We start from the raw sequence: 25679 nt of genomic DNA on the forward strand, positions 1-25679 counted from the left end.
TAAACATGGCACATACACATTTAAACATTTACCATTTGAAAAGAAGTATCATGAATTGTTTTTATAGTTCTAATTACAAGAAAACAAAACTAGAATTCTAAACCATTTTGTAAACAAATGCAAATCCTGACTCAATGAATAACATCATTTATTATTTCACATCTATTAACAAGATTTGTTCTTCACATTTGATTACAATTTAATTGCTTTCAAAATTCTACTCAAAAATTTAAATCTTTTTTTTTGTTATCAAACACAATTATTCAAAAACGTACACAAAGGGAAATAACTCCATATTAACTGTGCATAGCAATCTGTCAAGCAGTCATTTATTTTAACAGTTACAAAATAATAAAACAAATATACTCAAATGAATGGTTTAAAATCAACTTAACAATACAGCAAGCTTTATATGTTTTATACAATGTCTGGAATGAAGATTTTTTAATTGTCAAAGGACTGGATTTACAGTTAGAATTCAAAAACAAAACATCTACAGGAAATTCAAAAAGAAACCTAATTTCTACAAAAATGAACATGAAAAATTGATTACAAAAAACTAAGTCAAATGTTCTGGTCCAATATTTTGTTACAGACTATCAAGCAATGTCTTCTAGGTCTGCTATCAATTTTTAGAAAGAAGACACAAAGACATGTTGTTTTCCTTTTGTAGACTAGAAAACGTGTATACACATCAGATAGAAAGTAACAATTTAATATATATTATAAGCAAGCTTTTGGCATTTGACTGGTTGTTAAAATCTATCCTATTATTAGTGTATGCACTTAAAGCTAAATATATATTTCCTTTCCTATTGAAGTATAAAAGTAGAGTTCAACCATCTTGTTGCATAAAATAAAATAGCACTAATTGTGTCTGTATAAAGCTTTTTATAAACATAACAATGGTATGTAATGATATGCATTTCACCATGCAAGGACATACCAAAGCGTAAAATGTTCAAATAATAAATGTCAGTTAGAACTGTCAATAGTTCACGAACTTTTCTACAAATTAAATGCCTTTTGACTGAAAAGCTGTCCCATTGTAACCTATCAACTGAAAAATACACATATTTCTGAGGTATTGTGCCAACATTTTCAATCTTATCCATAAGGAAATTTGAACCTCTAATGCCCTTTGTCTAGAAAAGTTCAAAAGCCATTTAAAGGGGATTTCATAACCATTTTAGTCATTTAGTGTATTGTGTTATATCCATAACTAAATTAAATCATTCCTTTTGGGCAACTATCAATATGCAAATTATAACAATAGAAATACATGTACATGTATACATTATAGTAAGCAAAAACTAATGAAAGAGATTCATGGCAACAATTCTACTTCATACATATTTCCTTTAAACATTTCAGTGTCATGTGTCAGAGCAATTTTGAGTTCACCAGCTATCAAACTTTTAAATAGTTCTCCTATAATCAAAATATGTCAAATGAAAATATGTATCAGGTTGAAGCATTTATTGGAATAAGTATCTGGGAATTAAAAGAAATTTAATGAGATGATTCATTACAAAGCACACAACCATAAATATAGATAAATGTATTGTTCTAATGTTCACTTTGTTCACTGGCCTCACTCATTCTTCACTTAATGGATCATGTGATCATAGAATGGAACAACTGTTTTGATTGGATGATCGCTGAAGATGAACTGACAATGCCATATATCACCTTTGAGACTGTTACCCAACAGTCATATATGATTGGTCAATACTGAGCTGCCCCACCAATGGCTTTCATACACTATAATTTTCCATAATCACTTCCTTAATCCATAGTTGACATCAGGATTTGCACTTCCTTATAAAGATTTCCTAATTTGCCCGATACTGATTGTTTCTTTTCTAATGTTATTCTTATCTCTGACAAAAAATTATAACAAGCATTGCACTTCTGTATTCTAAAAGAGAAAAAGAAAATAATATAATTTGCTTATATGAAAGGTAAAATAAAAAGAATAAACATATTTTTTTTAGATTGATAATCTGATAAAGCAAAGTACAGTTCATTATATGAGCTGTTGGACCAAGTAGACAAAAACAAAAAATTTATAGACTCACATACTAAAAATCAGATCAATATGTGAAGACATTTTGAAAAAAAGTCTGTATAACTGTCTGTTGCAGAATGAAGTCTGTATAACTGTCTGTTGCAGAATGCAGTCTGTATAACTGTCTGTTGCAGAATGACCAAATGACAGTTAAGGGTTTAACTATAGGCCATAGCCACCTGTCACTCGTTTATTATGACTTAAAAGTCAGGTCAAGTCAGAGTAACAAATTTCAAACTTCTTATGCCTATTATTTTTTTTAATTTCAAAATCAATTCAAAGGACTTTAATTCATGGTAATGTGTTATACAAATGTATATGTTTTGCTGTTTGTGAAAAATGGCATGCATTTTAACTTAAATTAAACAAATTATTTCTATTATACTCAAACTGGCAATTTATCTATGTTAGTATACATATGTATATCATACCTTTCCTCTCTTGATAGATCAACACCTATACTTGGCGCTGATGTAATATTTGACTTTATCACAGGTCCAAAGTTTCTAAGTATAATCTTTAAGGCATTACAAGCAGCTTCTGAATGGCTAAAAAATACAAAAAATACATGCATCATAAATGAAAGTGTCTTACACGGATTACATCAAAATATATTAATTCTGAAGAAGTATCTTGGAGAGATCTACTGGTTTTTTATTTTCTCAGAGGGGCTGAGTGGTCAAAATAGTCAATCTACTGTATTACTCCTTTTTGATACTGTGGTTGTACAGTCAAACCTCCCATGTGGCAGGTGTGTTTGATTGAAATCTTTATTGACTAGGATTGTCAAATTCCTGCCATAGGTTGTGCTTCTTTCAGCTTCCTTTACCAATAAAAACTGACCCCCATGATATAGCCAATAGAGCTGAAAGTTGTATTGTGTTTGCTTGTCATGTTTTGGGATTTTTGTCAGATTTTTGGAATCCTCTGGTTTTATCCATTTGAATACCTTAAAAAAATTTGCCCATTGACCCCTATTTTTTTTTTATAAATCTTTTACATGTATAATTATAAGCCATCTGTATATTCTGTTATATTTTAATAGTTTTTGGAAACTTTAACTTGTCAATGATAAAGCTATGAAAAATCAAGAACATTTTCCCGCCAAAATTTCAATGTCTAATATCTCGAAAACAAGCACATTGACCTATATTTTTATTTTGCTTTTTTGGTTCCTTTATTAAACCCCTATCAATATATACTAGTGTTATGAAAAGCTTGTTATTTTGAAACTGAGTAGCAAACTTCCTTAACATCAACAATCAATCTTTTTCAATGTTAATGAAACACATTGAGCTTTAAAAATCCATTTTCAGATTTCAAGTACTGTAAATTCAGAAATTATTGAGTGCATTTATTATTGTGATTTTGTCATTTTAGACTAAAATGCTATTTTAAATTTCTGCGATTTTGATAAAAATCCTGTTTAATTCATAAAAAAAAAAAAAAAATACAAAATGCGAGTTTAAATTATTTAGTTTATAACCCTGTCACATTTTTCGCAATAATAAAAACATCACAATAATTTCTGAATATACAGCTTTTTTCTAGTCAGCCCAGATCAGCCTGTGATTATTTTGAGGATTAAGGTAGTTTGATATGAAGTACATTAGCTATATACTGTAAATTCAGTTATTTTCTTTAGTATCAATTATCATGGAAAAGTAAATTATTTTTATTTTCTTTTTTTAATTCAATATAATTGCACCTCATTTCCTTTTGCAGATATTCAAAACGTGACACACATCCTGGCAGAATACAGAGGTATTTGAAACAAACAATTACCCAATATATAATTAGAAGAAAAACCTTAACACAGGAGATATGGAAGTATGAAAAAAAAATAAGATTAATATCTCATATTTTTTACCTTTCATATTTACTGTTAAGGAGATCTTTAACCTGAGGTAATAAACTGCTACACAGATCTAAATTCCATAATCCCCTGAAAAAAGACATATTAGTATATGAATTCTTATTTTCGTTTAAGAAAAAACACTTAAACAACACAAAAAACAAAAGTAGTACTAAAAACATAATGTGAAAATGTTTCCAAGGAAGTTGACAATATTTAGTTCATGTATATTATAATACACCTTATCCCGGCAGACCCTAGAATCTGTCCCACTTGAACTATTGACGTCATACAACTATCACTTTTCCATTGTGGAGTCAGATATTTTGTATTATGAGGCCAAATTTTACGGGAACCTGTGGGATGTCCAGTAATGGCGTACATATAGCAATAAGGTGTATTCCATGATCTCCAAAGGGCTTCTAATCACTGTAGAACCCTGGTGCTATATGTTCTACCATGGTGCTATCTTGGATCATTTCATAATAGAATGTATATTCAGTGGTTGTCGTTTGTTTATGTGTTACATATTTGTTTTTCGTTTATTTTTTTATACAAATAAGGCCGTTAGTTTTCTTGTTTGAATTGTTTTACATTGTCATATCAGGGCCTATTATAGCTGACTATGCGGTATGGGCTTTGCTCATTGTTGAAGTATGTACGGTGACCTATAGTTGTTAATGACTGTATCATTTTGGTCTCTTGTGGACAGTTGTCTCATTGGAAATCATACCATATCTTCTTTTTTATATATAGAAGCCTTGATGCAGTATATTTTGGAAAATAGTATGTTAATTTCCATGGTGATATTTTAAAATTATCAGGAGAACACAGTCAAAACTATTTTTCAAATCTGTAATTTTGATTCAGAAAAAAAAGGATACCTTGAAGAGCAGCTGTTTTTTCAATTTTTTTCATATTCTGTGAGAAAATCTTTGTATGTATGCCCCCCGTTTTATCATATTTAAACTATGATGTGTAGTGGCTGCCATCTTGGATTTTGACAGAAATCATATGAACTATAAAGAATTGCTGTTTTATTCACAATGGTATTTATTTTATGTGACACTAAATCATTTTCAAAACAAAATGGACAAGTTACAGTTTATAAAATACATAATGTAATGTATACATACGTTTTTAAATTAAGAACATTTAATAAGTCTACTATCACAGAAGGGTCTCTCATTGATATTGCAGAGTCTAAGGCTGTCTGAAAATATAAAAATATTCACCATATTAGGTATGGATATTGTAGGGAAAATGTATAAAATGTTAACTTCAATCCCATGGACTATCATAAGTATGTGGTCCGAGACCACAATTGTCATCCCTTGATTTTCGTTTTTCACGAATATAGTCCCTAGTGTCAACAGTGGGTTACCTGCCATTTATTTTTATACCCCTTCCAAATTTATTTCTCCATGTTTAATGCTTCAAATTGCAAGTAAGGGGGTGAAATTACACTGTAAAAAAAATTGGGTCCAGAATTGTAAAGGAAAGTAGTGATTTGGTCCAGCTGAAAAAGGTTAAAAATTAGCACTTCGGAAGCTGTCAAAAGATTTCAAGACGCCCTGAACATAAAATTGTCCATATTTGGAGTTAGAGCCGATGAACTTTTCTATAATTTTGATATAATTTGTCCCAAAAGTAGTACAACACACTGTAAAAATTTCACTGAGAAAGCGCATGTGGGATTTTTTAAATTTTCATTTATGTTCTAAAAGAAATGCACTACGAAATAATTGTGGTCTCGAACCATGTATTACTTTTGACTGATTTAAGCTAAGTTTAACCAAAAATGGCTTCAAAAAACTATATAATAAATTATTATTCAAATTGTAAATGAGAATTCACACACAGCATATATATTAAAAAAATTGAATAGGTGACACACTAGAAGTGACCTAAAGCAGGCCTCTACATTAACATTTTTTCTAACTTGTCCCTTCGGACAAGTGGCAAGAAAATCAGCTTGTCCGAACTCTTAACTCACTTGTCCGAATTCATAATTGAAAATCTAACATATTGATGATTTATGGCACACACACAATAATAACACTTGGGCTTTGATTGTACCTAATAAAAGGAGCATTTTGTAATGTTATATGAATACCACATCAAAATACATTTCATTATTTCAGAATGAAAGTTTTTTTGCAAAACTGTGTTCTCTGACTCAATGTCACTATCATTTGTCAATCATTAAATCATCATTTCTTCCCAAACCACTACGTTCCCCTATGGATCTATTCATTCTTTAGTAGTGGTATGGGTTAAACCAAGGATGTAAATACACCTGGCCACCTTGAACATGTATATGAGTTAACCTTTTTAATTTATTTTGATTTGTATATACATTGATATATGATCATGAAGTACATACACATTTCACTAAAAAATCTGCCTTTTTAGATTTTTTTTTTTTTTTATCTTAAATTTTTATATCATAGATCTTATCAAATAAAACCTCTTTTAATGTATTGTTATGCATAAAAGCAAAATCAAATGAAACATACTTTAATTTAATATTTTAAAGATTAGGTAAAACTCCATATGGAGGTGCTCCTAATTCAAGGAAGCTTATACTAAGAAGATACATTAACATTGATTTCTTTCCCCTTACTTATATCCCCCTGGTCAATGGCTGCCAGCATGTTCAAATACTCCAAATCAGAGATATATTATACAAGTTTTATATGTCTCTGGTTCAATCAATGAATAATTATTTCATTTAGTATGATCAATAAAACAATCATTCATATTTTTGGGAATGTATAAGTCTTGAATTTGATCTATTTTTATCTGACCTTGATTTTTCACTTGTCCCATCGGACAAGTAGTATGGTGAATCTACTTGCCCGACACCTGTGTCGACTTGTCCCGGACAATCGGACAAACGTTAATGTCGAGCCCTGTAAAGATTCACAATTTTGAGTCATTTTGTCTGTGTTAGATAGTGGTCTTGTAGCAATCAAACAACTGCTCCATATTTTTACATAATAAAAAAAATCATCTAAGATACCAGGCTTAATATTTTGTTTGCAAGATACATGTTTTGTACACAAAAGACTCATTATTAAAGCCTACAAAATTTTAAAAGACAAAATCAAGTACAAAGTCAGAGAGCATCGAGTACCAAAAATTTTGATAGGTATTATCAAATACAACAAATAAAATATTGTTTCTGAATACTGTACCTTCGTGTTTCCTGAAGTCCACATGGCTCTCACAATTTGTAAATTTTTACTCCTTGAAGACATGACAGCTGACATTGCATCATGTCCATTTTGAATTGTCTGTAATACACTTTCATCTGTCACAAACGTAGATTTTTTGTTTCCAGGTTGTTCAGATTTCTGTAAATAAATGGATTATTATAGATATTTTTTTTCATTGTTACTTACAAATGAAACCCTTTTGTCAAATTGAATCCAATAACATAGTCTACATGAACTTGTGAATGTTGTTTGTTCATGATTATGGAAACCAGTCCAATATTGTGTATTCATTATTCATAGAGTACAAGAATATTTGTAAGTAAAGGTAAACCATGAATGAAAGCCTTTAACGAAATACAATTATTATATAAAGCTGTTCCAAATCTTAAAGTTAACCTCTCATGATTATTCTCACAGTGATATGGTTAATATTAGTTTTTACTAAAGAAGATTCCCTATACCACTTTCAAGTTATGTTCTTCACCTGAAATATTATTTGTGCCTTTATGATGTCTATCAAAGTTAATCCAGGGACTCTCTGGATCATCATTAAGCAGGATTAAACTAGAGGCTCTAAATAGCCTGTGTCATTCACCTTGGTCTATGTGCATATTATACATTAGTCTATTAAAAAACAGAAATTTTATAGTAGGATGATAAAATAAATACTTACAGGTAGAAAATCTTGAGCAGATATGGCTGAGTTTTCTGGAGGTTCTCTTGGAGATTTTATCTGTCTAGTTTGTTTAGATACAGCTTTTGGCACAGGTTTAGAGGACTCAGATTCTTTCTTACCTAGAAATTAAAATAGGTACTATCAATACAAACAGGACAACAAACTCCCAAACCTTCCTCTGAACAATGTTTGCATCCACTAAATTTGACAACCTATCTTCAATATTGGAAGAAAAAAATTCTTTGGTTATAAATTTTGGTAATAAATGGTGCAGAAACAGTAAATTCAGATTTTTTTTCTCCATGTATAAAGGGACTCGAGATTGATGAAAGTGAAGCCAATTATATTTTAACTTCACATGAGTTTAGTGATATCATTTGATGAAGACAAAACAAGTTAGAGTGCAAAAACAGTGACGGAGACTCCACAAAAATTTGAAATTATGGTGATATGCATTCAGTGATATTGTTTGCCTTAAATTAGTGGAGAATAAAGGCTTTTTCCCCTGGAGAAGAATCCCAATTTGAAAAAAAAAATGGCTTAAAATTATTCCCGAAAAGACAACTTTTTTCCCAAACAGTGCAGTCTCAGTAGTAATTGTGCATGAATTCAAACTGAAAAAACACTCATTTAAACAATTTTCTTGCCTAAAATGACTATAGGTGAACATTTGAGGGTCTATTTATGTATCATCACTGACAAGATGGGGTCTTATTTTAAAGCAGGGTGTGACTCTTGAAAATGGGTCTGTAAATTGAAGTTTCAGTCATATTCATGGTTTATTTTAAATTTCCCAATTTGATGAAAATGACGCATATTTTCACAATAAAAAAGGGTAGAGGTAGTTTTGAAAAAAAAACAACAATATCACTGAGCATTGTGTATAAGTTTTATAACATTTGCTCTAGGTAAAACAATGTTTAAGAACAGAAACCAATTTCTGAAGGTATGGATGTTGAGAGGTAAAACTGAATGTCCACTTTGCCTAAAAGTTAACAGAACCTTGCTTTTAATTGTTTGGTTCTTTAAAAAGAAATATTACTTTGAAATCTGTAAAAAAAATCCAAAATTAAAAGTTGGAAGGCCTTTTTTCTGAAGATGCCTACCTAGCTTTAAGTGTAGTGATATGTGTTATTGCATTAAAACATTTATATTTCGAACACTTATTTATCAATGTAATGCCACTTCACATCCCTCCCCCTACCCTCCTCCCAACACACAATTGATTCTGGAATAGCTGTGCAACAGATTTCAGTGCACACAACTAAAAATTCTAGACAGCATCTGTTTTGTTATTCTGTCAACTGTTTTGTTATTCTGTCATCTGTTTTGTTATTCTGTCAACTGTTCTGTTATTCTGTCATCTGCTTTGTTATTCTGTCAACTGTTTTGTTATTCTGTCATCTGCTTTGTTATTCTGTCAACTGTTTTGTTATTCTGTCAACTGTTTTGTTATTCTGTCAACTGTTTTGTTATTCTGTCAACTGTTTTGTTAATCAGTTCATGCTTAACTTACTAGGTGTTTTTTTGACAGGCTGTTTTGGTGCAGGTTCAGGCTCGGGTGCTAAAACAAACATATACATATAAACAGTGCAACCAGAATCATTCACATGGCAGAAAAATATTATAGACTTGCATCATTCAAAGGAAAAAATATACAGCCACCGAAAAAAACTAAATAATAATAAAAAAATCTAAAAACTAAATCAAAAAGGCATAGTTGCAAAACACATGCAAAATAATTCTATATGCACTTCCTAGCCTTGTTTATGTAGTTGTACGAACGTAACATCTTTAAAACTGAGGGTTAGATCTTTACTGATAGCAATAATACTTTAATCATAAGATCAAAATTGACTATTATCCTTTCTTTAACTTTTGTGTTCAACAGAAAATACATTTAAAAGTATTAACAACCTAAAATTATTGTTGTTTTGTATGTTATTTTAAGTCTAACTCACTAGTTTTCCTGGCTGGTGGTGGTTTTTTAACTGGTTCTGGTTCACTGGGTACTGAAATTAACATTTTTCACTGTATTGAGGTAAATGTGCTGAGAAAATTCAATTAAATTGTTTTTGTATTCATCATAACAAGAATTTGAGTGTGAATTTCAATTTAAATAAGCTCCAGAATATTTTGATAAGAAGTTTTCCTTTCTGTACTTGACATAAAATGTAAATAAAAAACAAGAATGTGTCCATAGTACACAGATGCCCCACTCGCACTATCATTTTCTATGTTCAGTGGACCGTGAAATTGGGTAAAAACTTTAATTTGGAATAAAAATTAGAAATATCATATCATAGGGAACATGTGTACTAAGTTTCAAGTTGATGTAACTTTAACTTCATCAAAAACTTTAACCTGAATTTCGCACTATCATTTTCTATGTTCAGTGGACCATGAAATTGGGGTCAAAACTATAATTTGGCATTATAATTAGAAAGATCATATCATGGGGAACATGTGTACTAAGTTTGAAGTTGATTGGACTTCAACTTCATCAAAAACTACCTTGACCAAAAACTTTAACCTGAAGCGAACGGACACACAGACGGACGCACAGACGGACGAACGAACGAACGGACGCACAGACCAGAAAACATAATGCCCCTCTACTATCGTAGGTGGGGCGTAAAAAATCAATTTGCTATTGCGTTACAAGAAAAAGTTCATTTGGATTGAAATTTTTAGTAAATTTCTGTAACAGATAATGGTCTCTGTACTAAAAAATAGGTCTAATCAATTTCACATTGTGAAAATCCAAAATTTACAGATTAAATAACTATAAACCTTACATGTTTTAACCATATACATACATAAACTATTGCACATTTCTTTTTATTGAATTTAGGTAAAACTAACTTCTCAGGAAATGACTGTCAGATCTATTAACAATTTTACACATTTTTAATCATTTTACAAAGATTAACCTGCTAGTAAAATGTATCAAATAACCAGCATGTACTAGCCAATGCAAAAAAGCCATGCAAGTAAGGAATGAATTATTCAAAGAGAGGAATACCATGCTTAATAAATAATGCATACATATCAAAAGATACAGGAAGAATCAGCAGAATCCAAGAACCACCTTTATCTAATTATAATAATACAAAAGGAAAATAAATTTTGAACATGCCAAATGCTTCAACGAAAGAAAACATGAATATATTATTTCTATTATAAATTAAAAGCATATATTTTAAGTACCATCTTCAGGAGGGGCTGGGAATGGTTCCACTCTTCGTGTAGGTGACCTTGAAATGCGTGACTTTGGTTGGAAGATTTCTCGGTAGTCCTCTGGATTCTTTATGTCAGCAGTAGATGTTTCTTTCTCATCTTCATTATCATGGGTTGGTTCTTCAGCTTCTTCTTTAGGAACACTAAAATTAAAAGAACTATGATCCATTAAAAGCATAAGACATTAAGCACTTACTTTTATGTTATCTTATCTATTTGGGCATAATTGCTCCTTGTCAAGGTTTTATGTTATGTTATCTATTTGGGCATAATTGCTCCTTGTCAAGGTTTTCCCACTTCATGCCTGTTATTGATGATTAATGGGAATATTGTAAAGTCAGACAACTGCAATTTGACAACTGTATTACTCATATTTTAATGTTAATCAGAATCCTTGAGTTCATGAATTGCTTTGATTCTAATCTTTTTGTTCTCTTTTAAATACATCATTCTGATTTACATTTGATATAATGTTATTTTTTGAAAACTGACATTTTAAATATGAATTCCTATATTTAAGCAATAAATTGGTCTGTAGTAGTAAAAATCTCAGAGTTCCTTCTGTATCACTTCTATATGAAGGGGACACAACTATTGTAAAAGAAATTATAAAATAGTAAAATAATGTACATGGCTCCAATCAACACAACTAACCTTGCCTGTCTTGAAGATTGTGTGGGTGGTCTTTCTGTTATAAAACTTTTTCTGTTATGACTGCTGTAAATATAAACAACATTATATAATGATAATTTTTTATCATTGATGCAAGTTTGTGACTTGTGAAATTCAACACTGATATTGCACAGTAAATACATATTTTACAAATACTGATTGAAAGTATGAGGCATTCAGTTTAGACCCCAGCTTCTTGTATGCAATACAAGATTGCTATCACAAGAACATCATGGTGGTAACTTTAGTAACATAATTCCATATTGTCATTAACTAATAACATAAGATGTATACAATGAATATCCATCTCCTGTATTCCATTTTTTTCCTTTTTTTTAATATGTTCAAAACTAATTAACCCTTACTTCATATTTTGTACCGTTAGAATTAAAAGAGGGGTTTAAAGTTTTGATTTCAACAATCAATTTTTACAATTATATTATTTTGTACCTGTTAAGTTGCTGTTGTCCTTCCTGGTTAGGCACACCACCAAATGGGTGAACTCTCTAAAATAAATATACACAACAGTATTATAGCCTTTTTCAATGAGTATGTAGCTAAAGGTAATATCTTTGGTTACCTTACTTGCTAGCTGAACAATGAAGTCATTGTTGGGTAAGGTATACTACCCTAATTTCGAAGTAGCCTAGTCTACTAGTCAACTTTGTACTGGAATGTTCCTATTTTAATGTATCTGTATCAAAATCTTATATGTGTGCATGAAGTATAGAGTGTTGAGACCAGATGACTTAAATGCACTGAAGTCTATTTTCAAATATTGATGATACCAGATGATGTGTAACTGTAAAGAATAAACATGCCGTTAGTTTTCTCGTTTGAATTGTTTTAGTCTTATCGGGGCCTTTTATAGCTGACTATGCGGTATGGGCTTTGCTCATTGTTGAAGGCTGTATGGTGACCTATAGTTGTTAATGTCTGTGTCATTTTGGTCTTTTGTGGATAGTTGTCTCATTGGCAATCACACCACATCTTCTTTTTTATATTTCCTCCATCATATTCAAATTGACATTTGCCAGTCTTTTTATATTGAATTTGCCAAAAAAAAATATACATTTCCAGCAAGCTCGCTGATACTTTGTATTGGAATTTAAAGTATGGAATATGATAACAGTATTCAGAAATTATTGTGATCTTTGAAGAATGAACAAAATGCTAGATTACTTATTGTGATAATAAAGTACAGAATTTGACAGCCCTTACCTGTACATCTACAACATAACATGAGACATTGGTCTGTGAGAAGGAAGCTCCTATCTGCAATTAAAATACAATTGGTAAAATAGGCAATCATAAAAAGTAAACAATCAATGCAGAAAAATTAGTGATAAGTATAGCTACTTGTTAAATTATTAAATAAAGTCAGCTATATAAGAAGTTTTAAGAAATGATATTATGATGAAACTCATAAAAAAAAAAAAATTTGTAATATCATTTATCCATTTATCGGTACTGTATTGTTGAAATACATTGTTACTTTGAAATTTCTTTCAAACATTTTTGTGAAAACAGTAAAAAAGGTCAAATGTACATTACAATGAGTTGAATTAAAACATTTTTATGATACAGATATATCATCATTGAATCAAGGAAATAAATAAATGAAACTCAGACAATATAATGAAACATACTAATTGGTTCTGTGTGAGTGTAATATCTGCTACATCTCCCCAGGATATAGGAATAGAATCGTGACACTCTGATGGCTCCCAGCCATAAACTTTCAACAGATCTTTACCACCACTAAACAAACACAATCCGTCAGGATGAAATGCCATTGATCTGCAAAGGAAAAAGAAAATAGTAACTTTCAGTGCAGCTTTATATCAATGATCAGATATTATCTGATCTAAATTATCGAAATCTAAATTCTGGCATTCTCAATTTTTTAAAGAATTTGAACATTTGAAAGTGACAAAATCTTTTGCCTTATTTTGATGTGCTTAATAGAATATTGTTTGGTACTAAACATAACTGCAGTATGGTAAATAAGGAAAATCTGTAATATTTATCATCACTATTGTACGAAATTTTCCTTTGATCTTACAGACTAGACTGTTTTCTTTCTAAACACAGCAGAGTGATATTAAAAATTATCGCTAGAAACTAAGGGCGCTAAGAGAAATTAATGTTGTCATAGGTAAAATAGCAATAAACAGATTTTCATTGGTCATCTCAACTCATTGATTTTCACACTTTTACTGTACCTGCTCAAGCGTGAAAATCAATCTCGTTGAGATGATCAACGATAATCTATTAGTAATGGGAGATAACTCTCGGATAATTGACATATCAACAATATAATTTGTAACATTGGTTTCCATAATGATGTAAAGAGTCTATCCCAAAAATCCTTAGTTTTTTAGGCATTTCATGTACGAATGTTAATTTTCAGCCATTTCAGTTTTGATTTTTAATCTTTAGAAAATGTTATTCACTAATTTGATGCTTGGTAGAGTCATACTTGACCAGTTTTCTTAAATGCTGCTGAATGAGATTCATCACAAATGTAAACAACATAAATGTTTTGACACTATTTCAAAAACAGACAAAGGACTTTAAAATACTCTTGTATGAGTTGTCTCCCATACCTAAGGTTTACCCCCTTCTTCTTGATACTCATTTGTTTATATGTGAGATTTCTTATAAAATAAATATTTACCTGATTGGTGTAGAGTTACCATCTGTTGATGAGACCATACTAAATGTTTCTAAATCCCAAAATTTTATTGTTCTGCAAAATAAATTTAGTTTTATAAAGCATAATCAATTCCTTTTGATTTAAAAGCATTATCACTTTTTAAATTCAGATATTCTTTAGTAAACAATTAAAACTGATTTTGCAATGAAAACAAAGATAGACTACAAATTATCAAGTTCAGTTAGTGAATTGATCCACATAAAAAGTAAGCTTACTAAAAAAGTATTTCAAATTTTGTACTTCTGTACATTTCGTTTTTTTTTCTGTAATTTTAATGCCACCTAAGCACCGCTTCTTGGCTAATTCGTGGCAGCCAGTTTTTATTGGTGGAGGAAACCAGATTTCCTGTACAATCAAATTTTCAATGTTTAAACTTCATATGCTCACAAGTATATTCCAAAATTATAGGTATTAAAGTATAAGAATTTCCATAGAATTGCCCAGTGGCCATCATGAATTATTTTGAATTTATTCGCAATGAATATGTATCAATACTTACTTATCTGAGCTACCTGTGCCAAGTAATAATTCTTTAGGATGAAACTCTACAACATTAACTGGACCACAATGTAAATTCAGTGTTGTTAATACTTTCCCTGCTGTTAAGTCCCAGATCTACGAAAATTAAAAATAAACATATCATGAACATGTACATTTTACCTTTCAGACAAAGAACTTTCATTTTTTTCCATTTTAATTCTGTAGTAAAGCACACTCAACTAAAAAAGATAAATGGAAGGTCGTTGTTTGTTTGAAACATCTTTGTTTATATACTTCTTTTGATAGAAATACAGTGTTGATGGGAGAACTTTGATAAAACATTTAAAAGAATGACTGTTTCCCTCCCCCGAGTCTACCCTTTGTAAGCAGACCAGCAAGGCAGATTAATTTTTTTTTTTACTTGATGTCAAAGCATGGTCACATGAATTGTTTGACTTGTCCAGTTATGGCCACTTATCAGTTGTGTGTTCTCAATTTGAGTGTATTTATTTAGATTATCAATCCTTTTGTTTTCAAGCACTTTTCGGGATTAAAAGTAATTGTGATTTTTTGGTGGAAAATAATTTTTGGACCTGAGGGCTTAATACGGGCTCTATACGAAGAAAACCTGATTATCTGTTTATCGGTCTATTACTGGTATTTCCCCCTCTTCCTAGACAGTTTTACGCTTGACGAAAGCAAGCTTGATAAAGTCTCCATCGCATTGTGACTTTGTTGATAACTTCTCCTTTCAAATTGTGACCTCGCTGATAATGCCTGGTCTCATTTTGAAGCCTTGATATGAGAATTACAGAGCAACAGAGCAAGGTGATATAGGCGTAAGGATGGACGATAAATTGCCATATTTAATCTATACTAACCTTTACTAGTCCATCAGCTCCACCAGAGGCTATCAATTTACCATCTGGACTGAATCTTAGGCAATTTACACAGTCTGTATGACCCTGGAATAAACAAATAACAAATAAAATAATTTGAAAATAAGGTCTCATTCTATTTCAAGCATGATGTGAAGACAACATTCTCTGTTTCAACATCAAATTCATACTCTTAACAAGTATGGGGGAAAAAAACTAACAGGAAACTAAATTTCTTCATTGTTCTTCTTAAACTCTCAAACTCAAAATGCAAAACATGTATTTTATTATATATATGTTATATATAATAGTACAGATGTGTAAAAATAAGCATTGGCCTTTTATTTTGAATTTCACTCAAGGCTATTCTCAATGAACACTATAAATAACAATTGACAACATACTATAGGATTGTTGAAAAACACTTAGTTTTTTAAATAACTGTGATAATTTGTTGTTATAAAACTTTAACCCTGCCATAGCCAGATAGTTGAGAAAATATTTTAATGCAAGTCTAGGTATAATTTCCCCTCCATAGAGTTAAGAACAATATACCAATGACATTCAATTTCAAATAACAAAACTCTATTCTAAACTTGTTGCTATTATTGCTTTTAATTTTTTAAGTTGTATGACACTGATGAATGTATTTCAGGCTGATTTTTTACCCAGGAATAAAACATATTAGTAATGATATAATATTACAGAATTTTGCTGGTCAATACACAGTTTATCCTGACTATAACACAAAGCACTGCAGACTTTTTTTATATTTTTTTTTTATTATTGATAACAGTCATAATTATAGCTTAGTGAGGATACTATAAACATAAAAATGTGTGTTTTGGATAAAGTAAAAATAAACATTTCCATTTGGAACTCACCCGTGCTGACTCATCCTAAATTTAATTTTATGCAATATACATGTTTTGATTTACTATTAAATCAACTAACACTTTTAATGATGTTATGTTAGAAAAAAAGTTTTGCTTAAAAAATGTTATTCTTTATTTCAGTAAGGTTGTGTACATTGTTTTTTAATTTGAACAGCTTTCTCCTTTTAAGCTCTAAATACTATAAATAATAAGCTTAGGGTACATATGACAAACATATCCTAATATTATAGTTTACACTTTTCAATATAAAGAACAAGCTGTTCTATATTTTACATTTGGTACTACAAAACTTCATATATAAAAAGATAACAAAAAGTTGTAATCTGTATTTCATTTTACGTTTTGTTAGTATATAGCATTCTCTTTCAATTTTATTTTCTGTTTTGCTTGTCAGTGCTTGTGGTCTACTATGTATAAGATATGGTATGTCATTTTGTTAGGATAAAATCTAAATCTTTGGTCGATCTTAACAAGGGTCTTTTTTCCATTATGCAGGTTCAATATGCTGTTTCAGAATCTAATGCATTCTGGGTAATATTTTCAAAGGCCTACACCAAGTTGTTGTGATTGGTTTAAAACGAACTAAACAATGGAAATCTATCCAATGATGTGGCATTATTTTCATATTGGTGTACGAAAAATGAAATAACCCAGCCCTTTAGACATCTGGTACCTATGATTGGTTAGTTCGTAAATGAGAGGAACTAGTAACTTACCAAAGGAAAATTTCATATAACCTTAATTACTAACCAGTGGTTCAGATAACTTGTACATACCTTATAATTATATATACAACCTTTTCTTCTTATATCCCACAACTGAAAAATAACAATTTTGCAGTCATATTGAAACTGAATTTCTATCCCAATACATATAGCTTGTACAGGTATGTGTATAGAGATGTTGTTCTTATTAAAAGTATGTATCTTTTCATCAACTCATTTAGTTATATTGTTGATAACTTCTTGCATTTTTTAAAAATTCATATCTGTCAAAGAAAATGATAAACAATTTATTATCACAATCACAAAAAAAAAAAATAAATAATAAAGAGAATGCTTCATACATGCAAATAAGAAATACATATCTATCTACCAGTTTTTATTTGTTTTATCATCAGAAACATCTATTTTGAAGCTAAAATGACTTCAACCTCTAAATCATACTACACAATATCAACTACTTTTTGAATGGAAACTGTGAATATATACCCTATAGCGGGTTATTTTCATGGGTGTAAAATTTCCCAATTTTCGTTAAATAAGGTATACGAAATATTTTGGCGGTTATTATTTTGGCTGATTCAAAATTTGCATGTTCACTTAAATTTGATGGAATTTATTTTGGAGATTTTGTTCAATCCGCGAAATAAGCGAAAATTAAAACCCTGCGAAAATAACCCGCTATACAGTAATTGATATAACTGAGTGTATCGAATCCATTGAGTGATTGACAGGTAAATCTAATCTGAAAAAATGTTTACAATTTGTAAAACACAACAGACAGGCCATACTTTGACCTTATTATAATGGTTTACTTTTTGCAAATTGTGACTTGGATGGAGAGTTGTCTCATTGGCACTCATACCACATCTTTTTATATCTATAAATGTATGAAAATTAATCAAATTCATTTCTTTCAAATATAAAGAGTATTACCTAATACAATTCAAAATTTACCTTAATATTGAAGTCTAATGACCCAGAGGCTGCATAATCACCATATGGATGGAAATCTAAACTACGGATACTTGATTTGTGACCAGTTAATGTCCTTATAACTGTAAATACAAATATTGGTAGTGTAATTAAATGACAGAAATCTTTGTCTGAATATTTACCTTGACCCTTTGTCAAAATTACAAAAATTTCAAAAAAAAATCAACCACATACTTGATCAAAATAATTTTGTAGAATGACACTAATCTTGATCACTGAGAAGCTTAGTTTTTCCTTTAACATTAAACATGATCAAAACATTCAGTAAATTTTACAGAGTTATCTCCCTGTGGTGTTTATGTACCATCTTCAAAGAGTTATCATCTTTACATCCTCAGAAAAATTGTAACTGTAAGGGAATAAGCGATGTATTTGTTTGTGTGTATTTTATAGTTTTTTATGAATGTTCTGTGCAATATTTTAAAATTTATGTAACAAACAATACTTTTAAACTAATGTACATTTAAAATGCAATACTTTCAACCTCTAGTTACTGTTTGGTGTGAGTCAAGGCTCTGTGTTGAAGGCCATATTTTACCTACATTGTGTATAATGGTGTTTTTTTTACAAATTGTGACTTGGATGGAAAGTTGTCTCATTGGCACCCAAACCACATCTTCTATATCTATCATATTGCAGTTTTAAAGAATTTTACTTTTAGCTTGTTCCAGATCCCAGATTTTGAGAGCACCAGACATGGACCCTGCCATTACCATTTCTTCATCAGGACCAAATCTCACACTCTCCACAGGTGTTGTATGACCTGTCAGGCTCTGTAAAAAAATATATAGATATTCAATATATTAACTACCACTAGTTGTAAATTTAATTTAACAAATCTCAGACTCAGTAGTAAAACAGAATGCTACAAGAGAAGTTACAATGACAATGCAGTCTTTGAGCAAAGCCACAGGTTTGTAAAAATTGCTGTCCTCTCTGGCCTGTAAAATTCATCTCTACTGGCCAATAGAATCTAACTAAAATGTTCATAAATTTGGCTTTGGGTCTGTAGATTCTAAAGTTTATTATGAACATGATGAAGACTAACCATTTTCTAACAGTGTACTTGAAATTTGTTAGGTTAGACATAACAAATAAATATGCACCTTCAATGCTCAAATTAATGTCATTCATATATATATTTACCATTTTTTTTTTAGCTATGTCAGAGTTCACCCTGATAAAAGTAAATCCACTGTAAATGTTCTGTGTAGATTTAGAGATTTTTTGGCATCTATTAAAAATTTCAATTACAGCCGCTACCAAAACTCATATTTTTAAAGAGAAACCCTTAAATCTATAGTCAAATACAAATGTACTAGTCATTTCTAATAGAGTACTAGCTTAAAGAGTCTTCTGAGTACAATTCACATCATTACCATAATGCAATTTGGCTTTCCAACTGCCCATAGGTTTACTTTACGATCCTCCCCACCTGTCACCAAAACTCGCCCAGATTTCTGTCCTAATGCTAGGCAATTGACATTGGCACTGTGAGCCACAAACTCTTCTACAAACAAAATTATATGAATAGTTAAAGTGTTGCGCATTATGAAAGTTTATTACAAAATCATAATTATTATTATGTACATGTACTTGATACACACATGTAAAAAAACTTAATTACCTTGCATCCTGGCCTATATTCAATTAGTTTGTTTTCATACACTAATGACATTTCTAACAAAATTCCTGCTTTGTCAGAAAGTAAGTGTATGGCTCAGATTATTTTTTTTCTGTTATTTTGTTTAATAATTGTTTTGAAACTAGAACAATCATCAAAGAAAAATCTTATCAATTTTTCAGTTTTATTTCTGATTTTTCAGGGAACTGTTTAATTTTAACTTGAGAATTTCACGGAAAAGATTTATTACACTATCCAGAAGAATTTGTCAGATTATTGGTGAATTCTGAATACAGCATATAATATGTTGTGTCCAATTGGTCAACAGAACAATCTCCTTTAATAACCCTGCCCTATAAACAGTTTACAGACTGCACAAATAACCACAAACCCTCTACATGTACAACCAAGGCCAGTAAAGAGTTTAAGTTAGGCTAGAATAATTTTCTGAAGTACAAAAACAGCCTCACAAGCCACAACCAGATGCTCTGCAGGGCGCAGCTTGATACAACTGCAGAGGTTGAACCCTGAAGAGTTGGGGCAAGTATGGACACAACATTCAAGCTTGATACAGCTCTGAATTTGGATTGTGATTAAATAGTTGACACAGAATGAATGTAGTCTCACCGTCTAAAAACTTAAAAAATTTAAATTGGACATTTTCCTATTATGGTCAATATCCTAAATCTAAATACATGGTTAGATTCAGCATATTAAAGAAACACAAGAATTCAATAATTTAAGAAATCAAATAAAGTTCAATTTCTGACACTTTAGAAATCAATGTCATGAATGTGGACAAATTTGATAAAGGGGCTAAAATATCAAAAAATTAAATACATGGTTAGCATATCAAAGAACCCCATATATTCAATTTTTGTTGAAATCAAACAAATTTTAATTTTGGACCCTGATTTGGACCAACTTGAAAACTAGGCTCATAATCAAAAATCTAAGCACATGTTTATATTTAGCATATCAAAGAACTCCAAGAATTCAATTTTTGTTAAAATCAAACTAAGTTTAGTTTTGGACCCTTTGGACCTTAATGTAGACCAATTTGAAAACCAAAAATTATTAATCTAAATTAGATTCAGCATATCAAAGACCCCCATTAATTCAATTTTTGATGAAATCAAACAAAGTTTTATTTAGGACCCTTTTGACCCCTAATTCCTTAACTGTTGGACCAAAACTCTCAACCTTCCTTTTGTGGTTATAAACCTTGTGTTTAAATTTCATAGATTTCTATTTACTTATACTAAAGTTATTATCCGGAAATCATCCGTCTTCGGACGACGACGTGATCACAACCAAATTTTTTTTAATTTTTGCGGTCGTATAAAAATTAAGGAACAAATGATTCAAGCTGGTTAGGGCATGATAAACTTGGGTTAAGCTTCTTGTTTGTCATCTAGAAAATCTGCTTGCAACTGCCCAGTAGATCTTTAAATTCATTCTAGTTTACATAACTTTTATTTTACTTTATACAGTTTCACAGGTATAATACCAAAAAGTATCAACTAAAATGAAAGGACAAAATAACATCTATTGTTTTCTTCTACATGTTTATTAGAGTCAGCAAATATTTATAATTGAATGTTAAGGATGAGCTATTTTTTTTTCTGCATTAAATTGTTATATATGATATAACCTACTAAATAACTTATGGTATACAGTTAACACCCTTTGATTGTAATCTTTTGTATGCTACATTTTTGTTGTCATCATTGTGACAAAGGTAGCAAATTTTCTGCTTCATTAAATTTATATTTAACTCAAGGGCTGTAATAAAAATATCTCATAAATTTACGGGTAAAATTAATTTTATCGCTTTAATGGTAAATATAACATTCATAACTAGTGTTAAATAAAGGCTAGAACATGACATTTAAATTGAAAACATGAACATTAAACCAAAACAGCTTTGAAAATGATGCTTTACACTAGAACAAAAACACATGTACATGTATGTCTCTGCAAATCCATAGAAGATTGACCAATCAATTTCCATGAATGAACAATAAAATGTATCTGGTTTCTTGGAGTAACATGCCTATTTTAAGATACACATCAACAAAATCAGTTATTTTCTAGAAAAAATGCAGGTATAATTCCACAACTTGTTATGAATATGAACCTAACAATATGCACTTCCAATATATTTCATGTATTTAATAGAGTATTCTGCAAATAAAATAATTCAAGCTTGGAAAAGAGGGAGTTTAGCTAATAGTCTATTTGAAAAGTTAGCCAAACTTGACTAAGTTCAAGTATGATACCATGTCTTTTTAAGATATTTATCAAAATAAAACTTTCTGGCTGGAAAACTGTCTTAGGAATAGTAGTTATGAGAATAACAGTGCACAATAAATGTGCAAATTTAACAAGTTTAATAGTTTGTTAACTCTTAATTTTTTTAACAATTCAAGAAAAACATTTTTCAGTTGCAAACCACTCATTAAAATAAACATGAAATACAATTTCAAATAAATGGGGAATGTGCCAACATACTTTATGCTTAACCACAAGTCCTACAACATTGGCTTGTAAAATTGCTTTCAGACTTGTAAATTCTTCTCTACAAGCCAACAGAATCCATCTAAAATTTCCAAAAAATTGAGCTTCAGGCTTGAGAATTCGAAAGATAATTATGAAGGCTGTGTCCATGGGACACAGATGATGCCCCCACTTGCATATCATATAAAGTTATAAACATGATAAAGTGACATAACTGAAGAACAGAAAAGTGATGATACCTGACCAAATTCAACAGTGGTCGGTATTTTGTGGCTATAAGTTTCATAACATTTGGTTGCAGTGATATTGTTTGCCTTAAATTACTGGAGAAGAATCCATATTTGAAAAAAAAATGGATTAAAATTATTAACAAACAAGAATGTGTTCATAGTACACGAATGCCCCACTCGCACTATCATTTTCTATGTTCAGTGGACCGTGAAATTGGGGTCAAAACTTTAATTTGGAATTAAAATTAGAAAGATCATATCATAGGGAACATGTGTACTAAGTTTCAAGTTGATGTAACTTTAACTTCATTAAAAACTACCTTGACCAAAAACTTTAACCTGAACTTCGCACTATCATTTTCTATGTTCAGTGGACCATGAAATTGGATCAAAACTATAATTTGGCATTCAAATTAGAAAGATCATATCATAGGGAACATGTGTACTAAGTTTCAAATTGATTGGACTTCAACTTCATCAAAAACTACCTCGACCAAAGACTTTAACCTGAAGCGGGATGAACGAACGAACGGACGAACGAACGGAGGCACAGACCAGAAAACATAATGCCCCTCTACTATCGTAGGTGGGGCATAAAAAACATTTTTTTTCCTAAACAGTGCAGTCACAGTAGTAATTATGCATGCATACAAACTGAAAAACACTCATTTATACATTTTTCATGCCTAAAATGACTATAGGTGCAAATTTGAGGGTCTATTTATGTATCATCACTGACAATAAGGAGTCTTATTTCAAAGTAGGGTTTGACTCTTGAAAGGGGGTACTGGTCTGCAAATTGAAGTTTCAGTCAAATTCATGGTTTACTCTAACTTTCCCAATTTGATCAAAATGATGCATATTTTCCAGATAAAAAAGGGTAGAGGTAGTTATGAAAAGAGCCAACAATACCACTGGGTTGAGGCTTTTAAAACTAAGTTAGAGAACAGGAAAAAAATCAGCGATTTCTCCATTCATAACGGTGAAACATGTTATAGTGACAAAACCATGATTTTTGTTGGATCCGTTTTTTCGTGGTAATTGTTTTTATTTAATTTTATTTGCATTGTTTATCAGTTTATCAACATTTGGTAGAGGCAAACTAAAGTTAGAGAATGGAAGCCCAAAAAATTCAGCAATTTATTTGTATAGGTGTATAACTCCAGAATGGTTTGAGTGACAGCATCGTAATTTACACTTGATCTTTTTTTGGGGGTGTATATCATATAAAAAAGATGTGGTATAATTGCCAATGAGACAACTGTCCACAAGAGACCAAAATGACACAGAAATTAACAACTATAGGTCACTGTACGACCTTCAACTATGAGAAAAGCCCATTCCTCATAGTCAGCTTTAAAGGCCCCAAAATGACAATGTAAAACAATTCAAACGAGAAAACTAACAGCCTTATTTATATAAAAAACAAGAGTGCACACACTGAAATGTCTTGCCTTCTTTACTAATCATTGATATAATGTTGATAGTCGGACTATCAACATTATATCACATTTATGTGAGTGTTGTAATAAAGCTTTATATTTAGGACTATCATAGTCCTAAATATAAAGCTTTATTACAACACTCACATAAAATCAACATAACCAAGAAAACTAAACATTGATCAGTGAACCATGAAAATGAGGTCAAGGTCAGATGAACCATTCCAGGCTGGCATGTACAGACAACAATTCTTCCATACAACAAATACAGTTGACCTATTGCTTATTAATTAAGAAAAACAGACCAAAACACAAAAACTTAACACTTAGGAATAGCAATGAACTATGAAAATGAGGTCAAGGTCAAATAAAACCTGTGCGACTGACATATAGATCATAATATATTTCCATACACCAAATATAGTTCACCTACAATGTATTGCATATAGTATTAGAAAAAAAGAACAAAACTGAAAACTTATCTTTGACCACTGAACCATGAAAATGAGGTCAAGGTCAGATGACAACTGTCAGCTAGACATGTACACCTTACAATCATTCCATACACCAAATATAGTAGACCTATTGCATATAGTATCAGAAAAACAGACCAAAAACACAAAAACTTTAACCAATGAAACCATGAAAATGAGGTCAAGGTCAGATGACACCTGCCCAACCCTTCCCTTATCCTGGGACAGTAAAAAATTCATAACATTTGTTTTAGGGAAACTAAAGTTAGAGAACAGAAAGCACATAATTTTGGCATGAGTGGACAAAAGGGTAAAACTTAATGCCCCCTTCTGCTATAAGGGTGTCCTTTAAGTGCAAGAGATATTGCTCTCTCTTAACACAGGTCAGCCATTTAGCCTCCCCTTCCAATGGGCTATCTTCTAGCATCATTTCTCAAGACCATTCTCACAAATGGTGTCAATGGGGAGCTGAAAATTCAGTCCCTGAAATTTTCTCCCCAGAGGATTGAACCAGGAACCTATGTGTTAGATGTCTGATGCACTAACCACTACACCACAGCTCTCATGAAGGACTTGCTTCAGAACAGTACAAATCTGGTCTATAAACTAAATGAACATTCATTTCAAAATTTCAATCACTTTAATCATCTGAATGTGTTGGTTTGGGTCATCAAGGTTTAACTTATACATCGAGCAATAATCTGCTCTAAAAATGTATAATGTATTGAATTGGATATATGTTGAAAATAAACGATGTCATGTGGTAGCAACATAATTGTGTTCCTAAAAACAGTTTTACATTAAACTTACGTAGCTTCCATGCTCTTTTAGTGTGAGACATTTTGTTTCTTATTTATGTTGGCGATTAGATTAACAAGTTTTAAATCTGAAATGTGCAAACAAAACGTTTTAAAAAGAAGAAATCCATGACTGTATTCGGAAATATGGCAATCGTTATTATTGA

The 25679-nt window shown here is 30.8% G+C and overlaps 1 protein-coding gene across 3 annotated transcripts; it reads right to left on the reverse strand.

The window, feature by feature from the left end:
• Positions 1–723: 723 nt before the first annotated feature.
• On the reverse strand, positions 724–25664 carry LOC143079440 (katanin p80 WD40 repeat-containing subunit B1-like). 3 transcript variants are annotated; one of them, XM_076254779.1, is made up of 21 exons: positions 25526–25664; positions 19806–19936; positions 19082–19199; positions 18388–18488; positions 17485–17526; positions 15816–15899; positions 14954–15069; positions 14416–14487; positions 13385–13535; positions 12957–13010; positions 12186–12241; positions 11718–11780; positions 11034–11206; positions 9785–9835; positions 9340–9387; positions 7821–7942; positions 7127–7285; positions 5063–5139; positions 3942–4016; positions 2503–2619; positions 724–1921 (listed from the first exon to the last, which is right to left on the reverse strand). In XM_076254779.1, exons 1-21 carry the CDS (start codon positions 25554–25556, stop codon positions 1789–1791), a joined length of 1974 nt encoding a protein of 657 aa, XP_076110894.1. In that variant the 5' UTR covers positions 25557–25664; the 3' UTR covers positions 724–1788. The 3 variants fall into 3 exon arrangements, with proteins under 3 accessions (XP_076110894.1, XP_076110895.1, XP_076110896.1); XM_076254780.1 differs by lacking the exon at positions 9340–9387; XM_076254781.1 differs by lacking the exons at positions 9340–9387; positions 9785–9835.
• Between the last annotated feature and the right edge of the window lie 15 nt (positions 25665–25679).

This window comes from Mytilus galloprovincialis, chromosome 6 (genome assembly GCF_965363235.1).
Source record: "Mytilus galloprovincialis chromosome 6, xbMytGall1.hap1.1, whole genome shotgun sequence".
Classification (NCBI taxonomy): Eukaryota; Metazoa; Mollusca; class Bivalvia; order Mytilida; family Mytilidae; genus Mytilus; species Mytilus galloprovincialis.